Source organism: Equus przewalskii, chromosome 11 (assembly GCF_037783145.1).
Source record: "Equus przewalskii isolate Varuska chromosome 11, EquPr2, whole genome shotgun sequence".
In the NCBI taxonomy this organism is placed as follows: domain Eukaryota; kingdom Metazoa; phylum Chordata; class Mammalia; order Perissodactyla; family Equidae; genus Equus; species Equus przewalskii.
Window position 1 is genome coordinate 32,701,382 of NC_091841.1, and position 18,348 is coordinate 32,719,729.

Sequence of the window (18,348 nt, forward strand, 5' to 3'; positions counted from 1 at the left end):
CCCATCTAGTGGCGACAGGCTGTAACTGCAACCGAATTCTACCACCATGCGAAAAAACCGCTCCTCTACCATCCAGCAACTTATAAAAGCCCCAGACCAGAAGGAAAACAATAAAAACAGAGAATTAAGTCCTGAGGACTTGGAATTAGGTAAACTAAATGAAAATGAGTTCAGAGGAGCTATAATAAAAAAACTCGATGAGGTAGAGAGAAAGATAGAGAAACAAGCCAAGTTCTGGAGTTACTTCACAAAAGAGATTGAAAAACACAATGGACCAGATAAAACAGAATACGGATTCCCTGAATGCCCGAGTAGACTCCATAGAAGAGAAGATTAGCATAATCGAAGATAGACAGGCTGAATGGCTCCAGACAGAGGAAGAAAGAGAACTAAGGATCAAATGGAATGAGGAAAGTATTAGAGAGATAGCAGAGTCAACGAGGAGAAAGAATTTAAGGATCATAGGAATTCCCGAGAATGTGGAAAAGGAAAATGGAGCAGAAAGTGTGCTTAATGAAATTATAGAAGAGAACTTCCCAAATCTAGGGATTGAGGGAGAAATGTGCGTAGAGGAAGCTTTCAGATCTCCTAGATTTGTCAATGTAAAAAGACCTACTGCAAGGCATATAGTAGTACAAATGGCAAAAATGAATGACAAAGAAAGAATACTCAGGGCTGCAAGACAAAAGAGAATAACCTACAAGGGCCTCCTATCAGACTTTCAGCGGATTTCTTTGCAGAAACCTTACAAGCTAGGAGAGAATGGAGTGACATATTCAAAGCTTTAGAAGATAAAAATCTTCAGCCAAGAATACTCTATCCAGCAAGAATATCCTTCAGATATGAGGGAGAAATTAAATCTTTTCCAGACAAACAAAAGTTAAGGGAATTTGTAACCAAAAGTCCTCCACTACAAGAAATCCTCAAGAAGGCTCTCATACCTGAAAAAAGAAAGAAGGGAGAAAGGGGTCACAAACCACAGACTAGGGAGACCGATGGATAGAACCAGAACAGGATAGCAAATATTCAACTATAGCATTAGGATAAAGGTAAGGAAACTACCAAAGCAAGGACGATCTTATCACTCTAACTACAAACTCATAACACAAGTTGGAACAAGAAGTGAAAATAATAATTTAGGAGGGGAAGAGCAAAGGGACTAAATTAGTCTAGGCCAAGTAAGTAAGAGACCACCAGAGAATAGACTATATTATACACGAGATTCGAAATACAAACTTAAGCGTAGATACTAAACTAAAAAACAGAACAGAGACACAAAACATAAATAAGCAAAAATCTAAGAAACCCAGCATAAGAAATTGCAGTATCAAATGGGTAGGATAAAGCACACAGGAAGAGAAAAGCAGGAAAGCCAGATAAAGAGCAACAGATTGACAGCATTAAGTCCACATGCATCAATAATCACTCTCAATGTAAACGGATTGAACTCTCCAATAAAAAGACACAGAGTGGCAAAATGGATTAAAGAACAAGATCCAGCAATTTGTTGCCTCCAGGAAACACACCTCAGCCCCAAGGACAAACACAGGCTCAGGGTGAAGGGGTGGAGGACAATACTTCAAGCTAATAGCAAGGAAAAAAAAGCAGGTGTTGCAATTCTTATATCAGACAAAGTGGATTTCAAAATAAGACAGGTAAAGAGAGACACACAGGGACAATATATAATGATCAAAGGGACACTTCATCAAGAAGAAATAATGCTTATAAATATCTATGCACCCAACACAGGAGCACCAAGATTCATAAAGCAACTATTAACAGACCTACAGGAAGATGTTAAAAACAACACAATAATAGTAGGGGACCTCAACACCCCACTCACATCAATGGACAGATCATCCAGACAGAAAATCAACAAGGAAATAGTGGAGCTAAACGAAAAACTAAAACAATTGGACTTAATAGACATATATAGATCACTTCACCCTAAAACAGCTGAATACACATTCTTCTCAAGTGCGCATGGAACATTCTCAAGGATAGACCATATGTTGGGAAACAAGGCAAGCCTCTACAAATTTAAAAAAATTGAAATAATAACAAGCATCTTCTCCGATCATAATGCTATAAAGCCAGAAATTAATTACAAGAAAAAAGCTGAGAAAAGCACAAAGATGTGGAGACTAAACAACACACTACTGAACAAGCAATGGATCATTAAAGAAATTAAAGAAGAAATAAAAAAATACCTGGAGACAAATGAAAATGATAGCATGCCATACCAATTCATATGGGATACAGCAAAAGCTGTATTAAGAGGAAAATTCATCGCAATACAGGCACATCTTAACAAACAAGAAAAATCCCAAATCAGCAATCTTAAACTACACCTAACTGAACTAGAGAAAGAAGAACAAATAAAGCCCAAAGTCAGCAGAAGGAGAGAAATAATAAAAATCAGAGCAGAAATAAATACTATTGAAACGAAAAAGGCAGTAGAAAGGCTCAATGAAACAAAGAGCTGGTTCTTTGAAAAGATAAATAAAATTGACAAACCCTTAGTCAGACTTACAAAGAAAAAAAGGGAGAAAGCTCAAATAAACAAAATCAGAAATGAAAGAGGAGAAATAACAACAGACTCTGCAGAAATACAACAGATTATAAGAGAATACTACGAAAAACTCTATGCTAACAGAATGGATAACCTAGAGGAAATGGATAAATTCTTGGACTCCTACAATCTGCCAAAGCTCACTCAAGAAGAAGCAGACAATTTGAACAGACCAATCACAAGGAAAGAGATTGAAACAGCAATCAAAAACATCCCAAAGAATAAAACCCCAGGACCAGATGGCTTTCCTGGGGAATTTTACCAAACTTTCAGAGAGGATTTAATACCTATCCTTTTCAAGCTATTCCAAAAAATTAGGGAGGATGGAACACTTCCTAACACATTCTATGAGGCCAACATCACGCTGATACCAAACCCTGACAAGGACACCATGAAAAAAGAGAACTACAGGCCAATATCACTGATGAACATAGATGCAAAAATTCTAAAGAAAATTTTGGCCACCTGAATTCAGCAATTCATCAAAAGGATCATACATCATGATCAAGTGGGATTCATACCAGGGACACAGGGATGGTTCAACATCCGCAAATCAATCAACCAGATACACCACATCAACAAACTGAGGAACGAAAACCACATGATCATCTCAATAGATGCAGAGAAAGCATTTGACAAGATCCAACAGCCATTTATGATAAAAACTCTGAACAAAATGGGGATAGAAGGAAACTACCTCAACATAATAAAGGCCGTATATGACAAACTCACAGCCAACATCATACTCAACAGGCAAAAACTGAGTGCCATCCCCCTGAAAACGGGAACAAGACAAGGATGCCCTCTATCACCACTCTTATTTAACATAGTACTGGAGGTCCTGGCCGGAGCAATCAGGCAAGAAAAAGGAATAAAAGGAATCCAAATAGGGAGGGAAGAAGTGAAACTCTTGCTGTTTGCAGACGACATGATCTTATATATAGAAAACCCCAAAGAATCCATTGGAAAACTGTTAGAAGTAATCAACAACTACAGCAAAGTTACAGGGTATAAAATCAATTTGCATAAATCAGTAGCATTTCTATATTCTAATAACGAACTAACAGAAAAAGAACTCAAGAACACAATACCATTCACAATCGCTACAAAAAGAATAAAACACCTCGGGGTAAATTTAACTAAGGAAGTGAAGGACCTATATAATGAAAATTACAAGGCCTTTCTGAGAGAATTGGATGACGACATAAGGAGATGGAAAGACATTCCATGTACATGGATTGGAAGAATAAACAGAGTTAAAATGTCCATTCTACCTAAAGCAATCTACAGATTCAATGCTATCCTAATCAGAATCCCAATGACATTCTTTACAGAATTAGAACAAAGAATCCTAAAATTTATACGGGGCAACAAAAGACCCCGAATTGCTAAAGCAATCCTGAGAAAAAAGAACAAAACAGGAGGCATCACAATCCCTGACTTCAAAACATACTACAAAGCTACAGTAATCAACACAGCACGGTACTGGTACAAAAACAGGTGCACAGATCAATGGAACAGAATTGAAAGCCCAGAAATAAAACCACATATCTATGGACAGCTTATCTTCGACATAGGAGCTGAGGGCATACAAATGGAGAAAAGAAAGTCTTTTCAACAAATGGTGCTGGGAAAACTGGAAAACCACATGTAAAAGAATGAAAATTGACCATTCTTTTTCACCATTCACCAAAATAAACTCAAAATGGATCAAAGACCTAAAGGTGAGACCTGAAACCATAAGCCTTCTAGAAGAAAACGTAGGCAGTACACTCTTTGACATCAGTATTAAAAGGATCTTCTCGGACACCATGCCTTCTCAGAGAAGGGAAACAATAGAAAGAATAAACAAATGGGACTTCATCAGACTAAAGAGCTTCTTCAAGGCAAATGAAAACAGGATTGAAACAAAAAAACAACCCACTAACTGGGAAAATATATTTGCAAGTCATATATCTGACAAAGGCTTAATATCCATAATATATAAAGAACTCTCACAACTCAACAACAAAAAATCAAACAATCCGATCAAAAAATGGCCTGGAGACATGAACAGACATTTCTCCAAAGAAGATATACTGATGGCCAATAGGCACATGAAAAGATGCTCATTATCGCTGATCATCAGGGAAATGCAAATCAAAACTACACTAAGATATCACCTTACACCCATTAGAATGACAAAAATATCTAACTCTAATAGTAACAAATGTTGGAGAGGTTGTGGAGAGAAAGGAACCCTCATCCACTGCTGGTGGGAATGCAAACTGGTGCAGCCACTATGGAAAACAGTATGGAGATTCCTCAAAAAATTAAAAATAGAGCTACCATACCATCCAGCCATTCCACTACTGGGTATTTATCCAAAGAGCTTGAAGTCAGCAATTCCAAAAGTCCTATGCACCCCAATGTTCACTGCAGCATTATTTACAATAGCCAAGACATGGAAGCAACCTAATTGCCCATCAACAGATGATTGGATAAAGAAGATGTGGTATATACACAATGGACTACTACTCAGCTGCAAAACAGAACAAAATCATCCCATTTGCAATAACACGGATGGACCTTGAGGGAATTATGTTAAGTGAAATAAGCCAGCTAGAGAAGGATAATCTGTGTATGACTTCACTCATATGAGGAATTTAAAAATGTGGACAAAGAGAACAGATTAGTGGCTACCAGGGGAAAGGTGGGGTGGGGGGGTGGGCACAAAGGGTGAAATGGTGCACCTGCAACATGAATGACAAACATTAATGTACAACTGAAATTTCACAAGATTGTAACCTATCATTAACTCAATTAAAAAAAAAAAAAAGAAAGAAAGAAACTTCTGGGCAAAAAGAGCCCAGGGGCTTAATGGTTAAAAAAAAAAAAAAAGATATATGATTGCTATAAAATCTTAGAGAAAGAAATTAAAGAAGATCTAAATAAATGGAGAGTTTATACCATGCTTGTGGATTGGAACACTTAGTGTTAGGATATCCAGGGGGCCTGCCCCATGGCCGAGTGGTTAAGTTCTGGAGCTCTGCTTCAGTGGCCCAGGGTTTTGCAGGTTCAGATCCTGGGCGTGGACATGGCACCACTCATCAGGCCATGCTGAAGTGGCATCCCACATGCCACCACTAGAAGGACCCACAACTGAAATACACAACTATGTACTGGGGGGCTTTGGGGAGAAAAAGGAAAAATAAAAAATAAAAAATAAATAAAAATATTAGGATAAAAAAAAAGAAGGGGAATCCTTATTTTTATGTGATACACAATGAAATATATAGATGACATGATGTCTGGGATCTACTGTGAATTAACCAGGCAGGAGAGCGCGTAGGGTACAAAGGAAACAAGACTGATGGCTTGCTGTGTTGGGGGCACGTGGGGGGGGTCACTGTAGTTTCATATGTGCTTGAAGTTTTCCATAATTAAATGATGATAAAATATATAATGTTCTTTTAAGTGCACTGAGGAGCAGAAGGGCATGCACGAAAACAAGAGAAATTCCCGGTGAGAAAAAACAAACATGAAGGAGAAGAAAGGGAAGGAGGAGGGGGAGAAGGAGAAGGAAGAGGAGTTGGGGCAGGGAGAGGAGGAGGGGGAGGGGGCGGAGGAAGAGGAGGAAGGGGAGGAGGAAGAAAAGGAGAGGCAGGAGGAAGGAAGGGGAGGAGCAAGAAGAGCCTCAGCTGCCCGTTGGGCAGGGAGGGCATTTGCTGATCTGAGACTCTGGTTTCCGAGGAGGTTCCGTGGGGAGCAGGAGAGAGGCGCTGGGGCCAGAGCACTAAGGAGAGTGTGTTCTGAGACATTTCCAGAAAGCTGGCCTCTCCCATGGCTACACCCTCAGCACAAGGGACAGAGCCACAGAAAGCCCCTCCATCGCAAAGGGACAGCCAGGGAAACATCTGTACTGGGCAGGGCTCTGGGGGTTAAAGATAAAAGCAACCCCCATCCCATGAATTTGTAAGGTGAGTTTGGGACTCAGATCAACACTTCCTGGGCGGCCCAGAAACAACCAACTATACCTGAAAGCCAGAAAACCCCAGGAGAATTAGAATCCCAAGGTCTCAACACACAGCCATCAGTGAACAAGTCTGGATGGAGCATCGTCTAAGGGACTGCTGTGGGCGGTGGGACCCGTTAGAAACACGGGAGAGAGAATACAGAGCAACTGTGTCTGCGTGTTTACAGATTTATACGAACGACTTGTACACATGACCGAGGAACAAGGTACAAGTATAAAAGAAACAGGCAGGTTTGAAATGGAACCAAGTAGAACTTTTAGGGAAAAAAATCCAAACCCTTGAACTTGAACTCAGTGGATGAGTTAAACATCAGGTTAATCAGAGTTGCAGGTAGCTCTGAAGAAATGCTCCAGAATGCAAGGGGCTAAAAGATGAGATGCAGAGCATAGAATGCGACAGTTTGACTGATGTCTAACCGGAGTTCTAGGAAAAAAAGGGAGAAATTGGGGTGAGGCAGTATGAAACAGATAATGGCTAAAAAATTTCCAGACTTGATTAAAGCCATGAAATCTCGGATTTAAAAAGTTGAAACAAACAAAAACCCTTAAGCAGCAAAAATAAAAAAGAAATCCAGAGCTTTTAAGGTACAAAAAAGGCACAGATGAATCGTAAATGCTTAAATGCATGTTGCTTAGTGAAAGAAGCTAGTCTGAAAAGGCTACATACTCTGTGACCTTCTGGAAAAGGCAAAACCATGGAGACAGTGAAAAGATCCATGGTTCCCAGGGGTTGGGGGGAGGGGAGAGGGAGGAATAAGGGAATTCACCTATTCCCGTCTGACCATAAGAGATGTTTAGGGCAGTGGAACTATTCTGTGATGCTGTAATGATGGAAACATGACATCATGCATTTTTCCAAATCTATAGAATGTACAGCACCAAGAGTGAACATTAACGTAAACTTTGGACTTTAGTTAATAAGAAGGTATCAATACCGGCTAAGAAGTTATCAATACCGGCTCATCGAGTGCAACAAATGTAGCATACCAACGCCAGATGTTAATAACTGGGGATCCCTGTGTGTGTGTGTGTATGCGTGTGTGGTGAGGGAAAGGGGGGAACTCTCTGCCTTCTGCTCAATTTTTTTGTAAATCTAAAACTTCTGTAAAAAAAAAAGTCTATTAATTAAAAAAGACATCCAAACTTTGACATACTGTAGTGAGATTGCAGAACACCAAAGACAAGAGAAGACCTTAAAAGCAGCCAGAGGAGAAAAGCTGATTACGTAACAAATAGGCCGATGGCCGGCTGGTCACCAACCACAATGGAATCTGGAAGGTGATGAAACTTTTTCAAAGAAGAGAGAAGAGCAACCTGCCTGGAATTCTGTACCCAGCTGAGAAGTCACTGAAGAGTGAGGATGCAATTCAGATGCTTCAAACAGACAAGGGCCAGGGCACTCTCACCAAGGGAGCCAGCCCGGGCTCTGCCCCCTGGGACCAGGGCGGCACGGCCTCTCACCTTTGCAGTGGGCGTAGGGCATGGTGAGGGTGTAGTCCTCCGCCCGGCTCAGGAAGGTGAGTGTGGCCTTGCCATCCAGCAGAGCTGACAGGGAGTTCCCTGCAGAGATGGAGCAATGGGACCAGTGAGTGGAGATGGACCCTCAGGACCCCAGAGCCCACCACTAAGTCACAGGGTCTGAGCTTCCTTCCAACAGGTGGAAAGAGTCCCCAGCACCTCCAGCTGTGTGACTGTAGGTGGGTCACTTAAGCTCTCTGAGCCTCAGATTCTGTACAAGCCCTGTCCACGTGGCACACATCACCCATCCTAAACACTTACTTAACTTGTCACATAGTAACATTTCTTTCAGTTATTAAAGCAGGATTCTCGGTGGGGATAGGGAAGCTTTTCAAACTAGCCTGAGGCCCTGCTCCAATTTTAAACACCCTTAGAGGGGGTACGGCCCACTCTGGGCTGAGAGTCTCAGCCACGGTGAGTGATGGGAGCACGGAGGTGGGAGGGAGGGGCTGACCCTGCACGCCCTCTGCTGGCTGCTGGGCACGCAGAGGGATTCGGAGCACACCTGCCCACCAAGAAGACGATGAAGAAATGCGGGAAAAATGGAAACGCTTCCGGAGCACCCGCGGTGCCCGGCCCGGAGCATTGCTGCTCCTGGGACTTCCTGTGACGGCGGAAACGTTGTGTCCTGCGCTGTCCGACCCGGGGCCCCAGACGCATGCGGCTCCCGAGCACTAGTGACGTGGCTGCACGTTAAGTTTTACTTCTTTTTAATCAATTTAAATGGCCACATGCAGCAAGCAGCGCCAACTGGACAGCACGGCTCTAGACGGCACCTTTTCATGCAGGGGCTTCCCCATGACCCTCACGGCATCCCTGCCAAGGTTCCCACTCCGAGGCTGAGGGGCGGGGGCCCAGGGAGCTGACTCCAGGGTCTGGGCACTTTACCACCCGCACGGTCCCTGACTAGGAGAGGTGCGGAGGGACACACATGGCCACCACGTGAGGTCTGGTGACCACCGGCTCAGGAGCCCGGCCTGCCCCCATTTCCCCAGGCCCCGTGGAGGGCCCAGGGGAGCCCCCCTCACCGTAGAACCTGGACTTGGCCGTGATGCTGCCGCTGATGCAGAAGCCATCCTTCCGGTTGCTGACGTGGAATGCGGACACGGGCGGGTGGTGTGACACCTGTGGGCAGAGCGGCGGCTCCTGAAATGGCCCCAGCAGTGGGCAGCTCCTGGGAGTCAAGAGCCCGACCTCCTGATGAGAAGCCCCCATCCAGGGCACTCCTCCCAGAGCCAGGAGCAGGCGTGGGCATTTCCAGCTCTCACTTGGGAGCCCAGGGAAACCGGGCCTGAGTCCCAGGGCCTGGGAGCACACTGGAATCCCCGGACCACCCCAGAGTGCCCCCTAAGAAAACGGGATGCCATGTCCCCCTCCTCAAGGAAACATTCTGCTGTCACAGCAGCATCGCTGTGTCTGCACTGCCTGGGAGAATCCCGGCTGGCTTTCGGGGTTGGATCCATCCCTGCTCTCTGCTGGGGTCCCACCCACTGCCCAGCCCAGCGTCCCCGGGTGCGGCTGGGGGCCTTGCCTGCTCAGCTATGTAGAAGGTGTGGCTGTTGGTCTGGGGGTGGAACCAGCAGCAGCGGAAGGTCTCCCCCAGGATGGGGTTGTAGGGCTTCTTGATTCCCTGCAGGCAACGAATGAAGAGGCTTGGTGAGGAACCAACCGGGTGGGCCACAGACCCCAGCCAGGGTGGGGCATGGACTGAGGGACAACACAGGGGGCGCTGCCCCTGCCCACAGCCCTGGGCATCTGCAGGGAGCAGGTGTCTAGATGGGCCTGGTTTACCACCAGCCTCTGGGGACAGCACCCCACTTCTGCTCGTGACTTACATTCTGGGGGGACAGCCTAGGAGGTGTCCTGTCCACTCCTTGACTCCGAGGGGTACACGAGACCCCGACCAGGACCCACCTCCCTGGACTGTGGTGGAGCCAGTGCACGGCCCGCTCAAAGGCCCTAGTAGCTTCCAAAGACCTTTTAAGTAAAACGCCCAACCCTCTGGCCCAGGCCCCTGGCCTCACCCTCTCCCTCTGCTTCAGCCACGCTCCCCACCTTTCTGCTCCCCACACGGCCCACGTCTGTCCCCACTGCAGGGGTACAAGTTCTCATCTGGAGAGTGCTCCTTCCAGGCCTCCGTGGGGTCCAGATCAGAACCTCTGATCTGATTTGAACCAACTGGACCACCCCCTTCACGCGCCCCCGGATCTCCCTCACTTCCAGCTGTGTGTGTGTCCGCCTCACCCTGGGCGCTCCGTGAGTGATAAAGCTTGCAGGATGCCCTGGACGGACACCTGCCCCTGAGCCTCACCCGCAGCCTCCCATCAATTTTTCTGCTGAACTTCCCAGATCCATCTCTGAGCTGACCCTGCAGCGCCCGGCTGTCCCATCCCAGACAGCCTTCCAGAGCCTCCTCCTCTGAGAAGTCCTCCTGGAGAGGCCCCTTCTGCCCCCAGAGCCCACGCACTCAGCGAGCCTACCTGCGTGCACACCTGGCCCTGCCGAGGGCCAAGGGGCCCCTCTGCCGAGCCCAAGCCTGCGGCCGAACGCGGAAGACCCCAGCAGAGTCAGGAGACCTGGTTCCACTCCCCCAACCTGCTGTGTGACTCTGGTGACTCTGAGGCCATCCCTTTCCCTCCCTGAGCCTCAGTTTCCCCACCTGCACAATGATGAGGTGGAGCCGGAACTGTGGTTTCAAACTTGTGTCCCAGGGAACCCCAGAGTTCCAAGGGGGAGTCAGGGGAGTGGGTGGGGCTGCAGGCCCCTCCTGTCACTGCAACCAGAGCAGCCCTGCCCCCGCCTGAGCCCAGGTTTGGGGTCCTCAAAAGGGGTCCACGACTAAAAGACAAACAATGGAAACCCCAGGTCCCAGGGCCACTGAGGTTCAGGGTCGAAAACCCCTTTTGCGGCATGTGTGTGGCAGCCGTTTCCTTGATGGGGAGGAACACTCTTGGGGGCCTGACCCTCTGTGGGGAGTCAGGGCCTGCCCCATCTCTGAGTGCCTGGGGCCACCGTGGGGACGATCTGGATCCTTCGGGGCCGCGTAGGGTAGGGGAGTGCCCAGGGACGCAGGGCGGGTGGGGGGACCCGGAAGGGACCACTCTCTCCCGGCTGCGGCTGCTTCTTACCTTGGGCTTCTTGTAGAAGCCGGACAGGTACCAGCGCAGCACGAGCTTGATGCGGCTGTAGGCGTCCTCCTCCAGCGCAGCCCTGCGACAGGCGGGACCCCTGACTCCAGGCCGGGCCTGCACCACCTCCTCCCGTTCCCCGGCCCGGCCCTCCCTCCCTCCATCCCAACCCCGGTCCCCTCACTGGAAACAGGCCGCATGGGCCCCTCTGGTCCTGCCCCGTCAGGGCGGCTCCAATGCTGGGGCAGAGAGGGTGCAGCTGGCTAGGGGCTGGCAGGGTGCTCCACCTCCATGAAGCCCCCCTGGTGTTCCCACCCTCACCCAGCTCCCTCTTGTGGGCTCCTGAGCCTGCATTCCCCTTTCCAGCCTCTGCAGCCCGCTGTGCTCAGCCTGAGGACGCCAAGGCCAGGGCTCAGGACTCGGGGAGCACTGAAGATGCTCAGGGTGGACCCCATGCTCACCTTTGAAGGCTCCAGCCCCCGATCAGAGGGACATGGAGCCGCCCCCACTGTCCCTCGCCCCCAGCTCCTCCTGGGGCTGGTCTTGGAGACTGGCCCCCTCGGAGGGCTGAGCCGGCAGGGCCAGTGGACTGAGCTCAGCCCAGGGCCCCGGGGTCCTCCAGAAATCTCCATGGGGCGGGCAGGGGCTGAGGGAGGCTGGGGGTCTCGGGCGCATGTGGTGTGACGGCACCCCCCTGGCTCACCTGGAGAGCAGGTCGGCGTGATAGTAGTAGTCAGAGAGCTTGTTGAGGAAGGAGCGGGGCTCCAGGACGAACGTGGGCAGCACCACGCGGGACAGGTCCATGCCCGGCCGCAGCTGCTTCAGCAGGACCCACATCAGGCTCTTGTTCTCCTCGGACACCGTCTCCACCTGGGATGCCTCACCCAGCTGCCGGCAGAGGGGCTGTGGTCAGTCCCCCAGCTCTGTGCTGTCCAAGGCAGCCAGGAGGGGTGGGCAGGATGGTGGCAGCCGGCTCTGGCTAGAGGAGGCGTGACGGGAGGGGGCGGCTGCACCCCGCCGCCCCGTCAGGCAAACCCCCTGGCTTGGCCCCATCTGGCCCCTGCACTTTCCAGAACGTGTCCCACCCCAGCCCAGAGGGACACCCACTGGGCCCTGGCTCCCTCCAGCCCGGCTGCCCTGGGCCCCGCCCTGGGTCTGGCAAACCCCACACTCTCCAAGTCCATGGGGGAGCCTCCCCCGCCCTGGCTGCTGAGACCCACCCGCGGACTTTGTAGGACTCTGTGCCTGTGGCAGGAGGCGCCATATGCATGGGGAAACCCCCCCAGACCGCTCAATCTCCATGACTGCCCGCAATGTGGGTGCTTCATGCCTGCGCTCCCTTCAGAAAGGGCCCTCATTTGTCCCGGGTCCCACGGCTGGAGGGCTGTCCCGGGCCCCGTCCGCTTCGCCCTGAGCCGTCCACCACCGTGGCTGCGCCCACACGTGCTGCAGAGGGACTGAGCCCGGAGGCAGCTTTGCCCGGCCAGGCCTGGGCAGGGGGCTGCACCTCCCACACCAACAGCAAACCCTCAGGTTGGCAGGATGACCTCTAAAGGGTCACAGAGGTGTCTGGGGATGGCCACCGAGAGGGCAGGTACTGGGGGGCAAGGCCAGCTCTGTGAAGTGCTCACGGGACAAGGCCATCCAGCGGGGACCCTCCCCTCACTCGTAGGAAGCCCCAAGCTGCAGCACCTGGGCGAACGCCAAGCCCACCTCCCCTCCCCAGGGACCCCCACCTTCTGTGGCTCTAAGGCCTTGGGACTGGGGTGTGTTTGCACTTGACGGGGGGGTCCCCAACCCTCTAAGCCCCCAGGGAGGCCTGAAGCTGGATTTGGGCTGAAGAGGCAGCAGAGGGTCCCAGGCTGCTGGCACTCCTTGTCTTCCTTCCTAGATGCACTCCTCGCAGCAGCCCCAGGACACCTGCACTGCGGTCATCCTCGCTCTACAGAGGGACGAGTGACTTGCCCAGTGTCACGCAGCTTGTGTGAGGCAGAGGTGGGATCTGAACTCAGGGCTGTCTGTGTTCTTGGCCTGGATGGCAGCCACTCCCAGGGAGACAGAATGGGGTGCCAGCAGTCACCATCCTGCTGGGTTGCCTTAGACAAGTCACTTTGCCTCTCTGTGCCTGCCTCGCTGTGGCCAAGGCCTGGTGCTTGGATAGCACACCTGGGCACCTAGGGGATGGGGAGCCCCTGGGGGAGGGCCATGCCTGACCCTCGTGCGGGGACCAGCCAATGAGCGGCACGTGGAGCCCTGAGCATCCCTGGCTTCCATCTCCAGGCCAGCCTTCAGCTCAGGGGGCAGCTGCGAACCCTCCGGCACCCCCATGTCCCACCCCTACTCCCTTTAGCCCTGCCCCTCCCCCCTCAAGAATGCCCTGGTGAAGGTCGCCACCACCCGTTACCTATCCTGTGGTCACCCCCTCTGTCCTCCTGCTCCACCTGTCAGCACAGCAGCCCCTGAGCCCCCTGCACTCTGGGCTCCCCTCCCACTGCCCTGGGGTCCCCTGCAGGGCCTCATCTGTGCTCATCCTCTGAAGGGTGGGGTGCCCCTGCCCATGGGACCCTCAGGCTGCCCACTCCACGCCCTTATGCCCTGAGCCCTGGACCCTCCCAAGCAGCAGCATCTCCCCTGGATGTCCAAACTCGGACACAGTCCTGTCCCCACGCCCAGCCGCCAGCTCCTTCTCCCAGGGCGCCCACCTCGCAGGTGGCACCACCGTCTGGCCAGGACCTGCCCTGCCCGTCCGTCCACCTGCAATGCATCCACACCCCCAGTGCCCCTCCTCCATCGCTGCCAGGTCCAGGTGCCCCTGGCTTTCTCCTGACAACAGCTCCTCCTCAGCAGGTCCCATTTCTCCCTCTGCCCCTCAGCCCTCGGAAAGTCTCCCCTGGACCCAGCAGGCCCCCACCTACCACCCTCTGTGGCCTCCCAACACGCTCAGCCCCAGCCCTACGGCCCTCCCCTGCTCTCCCCAAGTCCCACCATCCTGACCTTCCTGTGCCCTGAGGGCCTGCAGGCCGTCCGCCAGGGGACGGCCAGGCACAGCCACCACCACTTCAGGGACCAGGGGTGAGGTGAAGGGTGATGCCCCAGGCGGGGTGGGCTCTCACCTCCCCCAGCTCCTCGTGGGCCTGCTCCACATATGTGGTCCCTCTCCGTGCTGGGCGCCCTGGGGTCTCTGACTGGTCACTCCCGCTCTCGGTCTTCCGGCTGTGGTCCTGGGCCTCAGCGTCTGACTCCTCGGCGTTCTCTCTCTCCGACTTGTCTGAGAAAGCATCGTTCTCCAGGGAGGACCCGTTCAGCCTGGAAGGCAGGTGGTGCCCGTGGGTCCCAGGTCACAGGTGAGGCCCAGGCACCCCCACCCAGGGCCCCCGTCACTGCTGGGCGCTTCACCCACATCCCTGGGTTTAATCGCCTTGGCAACTGGCATTTGACACTATTAGGCCAGTTCATAGACGAAGACACTCAGGCTCCCAGGTCCACATGGAGTGCCGGAGGCCAGCCTCCTGACCCGGGGCTCGGTGGCCCATGGGATATCGTGCTTGCCCCCATGTACGAGGAGACCCATGTGTCAGTGCCCTGGGGGTCCCCAGCCTCGAGCTCCCAGGAGGGGCCGACCCCGCCCTCCGCGCCCTGCTCACGGGAAGAGGTCCTGGTCGTGGATGGCCGCTGAGGGGGGCAGGCCGCAGAGTGAGGAGGGCGATGCGTCTGGTGAGGACCCGGGCTCCCCGTCGCGGCCCTGCTTGCAGGCGCTGAGTCTCAGGAGGCTGGAGCAGCGCAGCGCCAGCTCCAGGGCGTCCAGCCAGCAGCGGCCTGTGGGGGAGCACGGGCTGAGCCAACCCGGCCCCGGAGCCCCTGCCTCCCGCCCCTCCACTGGGGACCTAATCTGCCCCGCTCTCGCCCTTCCTCACCAAGGAGCCCCCGACAGCCTCCTACTGGGGAGCCCCCACATCGACCAGGATGCCCTTCCCCAAGGAGCTCCCACTCCACCATGGGGAGTCCTCCTCGGGCCCCTCTACAAGGGGTGTTCACCCCTTTCCCTCGGCTGGTCCTCACCAAAGACCCCCCTTGTGTCCCCCTCAGGAAACTCCCCCCCTTGTCCTGACACTTTGGGGATCCCCCCAAGCCCAGTAGACAGCCCCGCTTAGCCCTCCCCTTCCCCACCAGGGATGCTGCCCCCGCCCCCCCGCCCCCTCCCCGTCCCAACAGAGATCCCTTCCCTCTCCACCATCCACCCAGAGAGTGCCCTCCACAGGGACCTCTGCCGTGTGCGTGTGCGAGTGTGTATGTGCAAGTGTGTGTGTGTGAGTGTCAGGAGCAGACCTGAAGAGTCCCGTGGCCACGGACTTAGCAGGCAGGCCCTGATTCGGAGATGCATGTCCAGAGGAAGCTGTCGCTCAGACAGGCCTCAAAGGATGCTCACACACCCCCTCAAGGTCACATCCCAGCAAGACTCAGAGCTCCCTCCACCCAGACGCCCCTCAGGTTCCCGCATATGGAGTGGGGAGGGGACCCTCCCTGACCAAACTGTCTGCCACAGGTTGGGGAACAGGAGCAGGAGTGGGCCTCAGGGGCGAGGGCTCCTGCTGGCCTGGAGCACAGGGCAGGAGGGTGGGAGGCAGGCTGGGGAGGGGCTGCCAAGCCCAGGGAGCGTCCCAGTGGGAGGGCTGGCGACAGAAGGGCAGTTTATAGATGAGGAAACTGAGGCTTCCAGGCCCACACGGAGTGGAAGAGGCTGGCCTCCTGACTGGAGGCTTGGTGGCCAGTGGCACATTGTGCCTGCCCGCATGTACAAGGAGACCTGTGTGTCAGTGCCAGTGACAGCCAGGGTCTGGGGGTCCCCAGCCCCGGGCTCCTGGGGGTGCTGAGCCTGCCCTCCTGGTGCCGGAACAGATCCGGGAGGGCGGGGAGGGAGGCCTGGGGTGTGCTGGACGGGGGAGCAGATGGGCCTGGAGGGCAGAGTGGTGGTGGGCAGAGCCAGCTGCCTCCAATGCCCAGCCTTCATCCCTCATCCGTGCTGCCCTCCCGGTGGAGGCCACCAGCGGGTTAGACCAGCACCAGCCGCATGTCCCAGGGTGTTAACAGCTGTGGGGCGTGTGTCCACCAGGTGACCCCTGATGTCTTGGTGTGATCACTAACAGTGGCCCTTCCACTCGCGAGAGCGTCTACAATGATATGCTGTGCTACTCAGAGACGGGCTTTGGGGTCTTTGAGAGTGGGGGTGCCAGACTAAGGCACTTTCAGGAAGGTTCTTGTCGGAGCAGCTTCCTTCCCAATGATGAAAACCACAGAACGGGAATCGGGGGAGGGGCCTGCAGGGGTGGTGGCTCCTGCTTCTCAGGGGACACCTGGGATCCTGCCGGGGTTCCCTGCAGGCTGGCTCGGAGCCCGAGAGCCCCATGGCTGAACGTGGGCCTGGGCTGAACATTCACAGGGGACAAAGGTGGGGGTCAGGGGAGCAGTACCTACCGAGTTGGAACTGGGGCCTGAATGCTCGTGTTCTCTGGTGGCCGCAAAGGACTGCACATCCTGAGCACTATGCATCCTTTGAGCCCATCCCAAGACCGGGCTGCCTCCCCCAGGAAGCCCACCCTCATACCCATGGGGGCTGTGGATGCCCTTCCTCCCTGATCACGGCCCCCTGACCCCATCAGGGACTCAGCTCACACTCCAGCCCAACCGGCCTTGTCTGACAGTTCACTGCTCATGTCTCCCCCAAGACTGTAGGCTCCATGAGGGCATGGGCTGCCCTGTCCATCCCGGGCCCGTGCGGGGCCTGGCACAGAGTCGGGGGCTCAGGAAAAGTCAGTGGAATTCAGAGGACCGAAGGGCGTGGATGTGGAGTCTGACCACCAGGGGGCGGCGAGGCACCAGCAGGACCGCCACTTGTCTAGGACATCGAGCCGGAAGGGCGGGAGCCCTCGGGTCAGGCCAGGCTGCCTGAGGCAGGGCGCTGGCCACCCTGGACCACCGGTGGGATGGCTGCCCGTCACCCCATCTCCAGGAGGTGCCCTCAGAGGGCTCGGCGGGAGGGGCAGCCGCATTTGCTCGGAGTGACCACTGGAGGGCACTCCATCAACGTGTGATGCACCGGGATGTGAGGAAATCAGTTCCTATCCAGGCTCCAGCACTTTCCTGTTGGCAGTCTGCCAGTGCCTCGGTTTTCTCATGTGTCAAATGCGGATGGTAACAGTAGAACCTATCGATTCAAGGGTGCCTGGCGCTCAGTAACCTGGTTGCTTTATATAAGGTCACCTGGTTCTCGTAACTATTGGGGAGACAGGTGTTCTCACTCACGGTTTGCCCGTGGGGAAACTGAGGCTCAGAGAGGGGTACGAGTGAGTGGTGGCCTGCCTGGCCCAGGCCCGGGCTTGTCCCATGATTGCCTCCTTCCTGGGCGGTGGTGGAAGGGCCCGAACGGGGTCACGGGCACCTGCTCCACAACTTTGCCAGGGGGTCCCGGTTCCAGGTGGGGGAGACCCGTGGGGTGGGCGGAGACTCACCGTCTGATTCGGAGGCGGCCCTGAAGATCAGGTAGCTGCTGGGGAGGGGCTGCGTGATGGAGCCGACACTCTCCCCTCTGGGACCCTGGAGAGGCAGAGACCCCTGTCACCCGAGGGAGCACCCAGAACAGGTGGAAACACGTCACTCAGGGCATGCAGACCCACAGGGAGACACGCATGGCACTTCTGGGGCCTCAGGGCCCCGCCGGCGTGGTCAGGCACCAGCCACATGGACACGGGAGGCAAAGAGGTGGGAGCTCGCTTTCCCCTCCTCAGCTGGTGGCTCTGTCCCCTCCTTTCCAGCTCTGAACTCCCCAATCCAGGGTGCCAGAATCAGCATCTGCAAACCCAGGATGCCCGATACAGTTCTAATTTCAGAGAAATAATAAATACTGTTATTTTGGTATAAATATACCCGTGCAATATTTGAGACATACTTCTACTAAAAAATGATTTGATGTTTCTCTGAAATCCAAAGTTACCTGGGCACTCTGGGTTCGATCTGGCAACCTGACCCCAGTTAGTCCTGGGCTGGGCAGCCCCGGGGTCATGAGGGGTGAGGTCTGGGCAGCCACTCACGTGGCCCTGTTCCCCCACCTCTGGGCAGGG

General features: G+C 53.5%; 1 protein-coding gene across 3 annotated transcripts in view; it reads right to left on the reverse strand.

Moving 5' to 3' along the window:
- The window catches only part of OSBPL5 (oxysterol binding protein like 5), a 77,002-nt gene that overhangs the window by 11,146 nt on the left and 47,508 nt on the right, over nucleotides 1-18,348 (reverse strand). For all 3 annotated transcript variants that reach the window (XM_070564517.1, XM_070564515.1, XM_070564516.1), the window contains exons 7-14: nucleotides 17,740-17,824; nucleotides 14,878-15,049; nucleotides 14,347-14,539; nucleotides 11,937-12,121; nucleotides 11,234-11,315; nucleotides 9,637-9,735; nucleotides 9,134-9,230; nucleotides 8,049-8,147 (exon numbers count right to left, since the gene is read on the reverse strand). In XM_070564517.1, coding sequence (XP_070420618.1) covers nucleotides 8,049-8,147; nucleotides 9,134-9,230; nucleotides 9,637-9,735; nucleotides 11,234-11,315; nucleotides 11,937-12,121; nucleotides 14,347-14,539; nucleotides 14,878-15,049; nucleotides 17,740-17,824 — 1,012 coding nt within the window. The remainder of the gene's footprint in view (nucleotides 1-8,048; nucleotides 8,148-9,133; nucleotides 9,231-9,636; nucleotides 9,736-11,233; nucleotides 11,316-11,936; nucleotides 12,122-14,346; nucleotides 14,540-14,877; nucleotides 15,050-17,739; nucleotides 17,825-18,348) is intronic.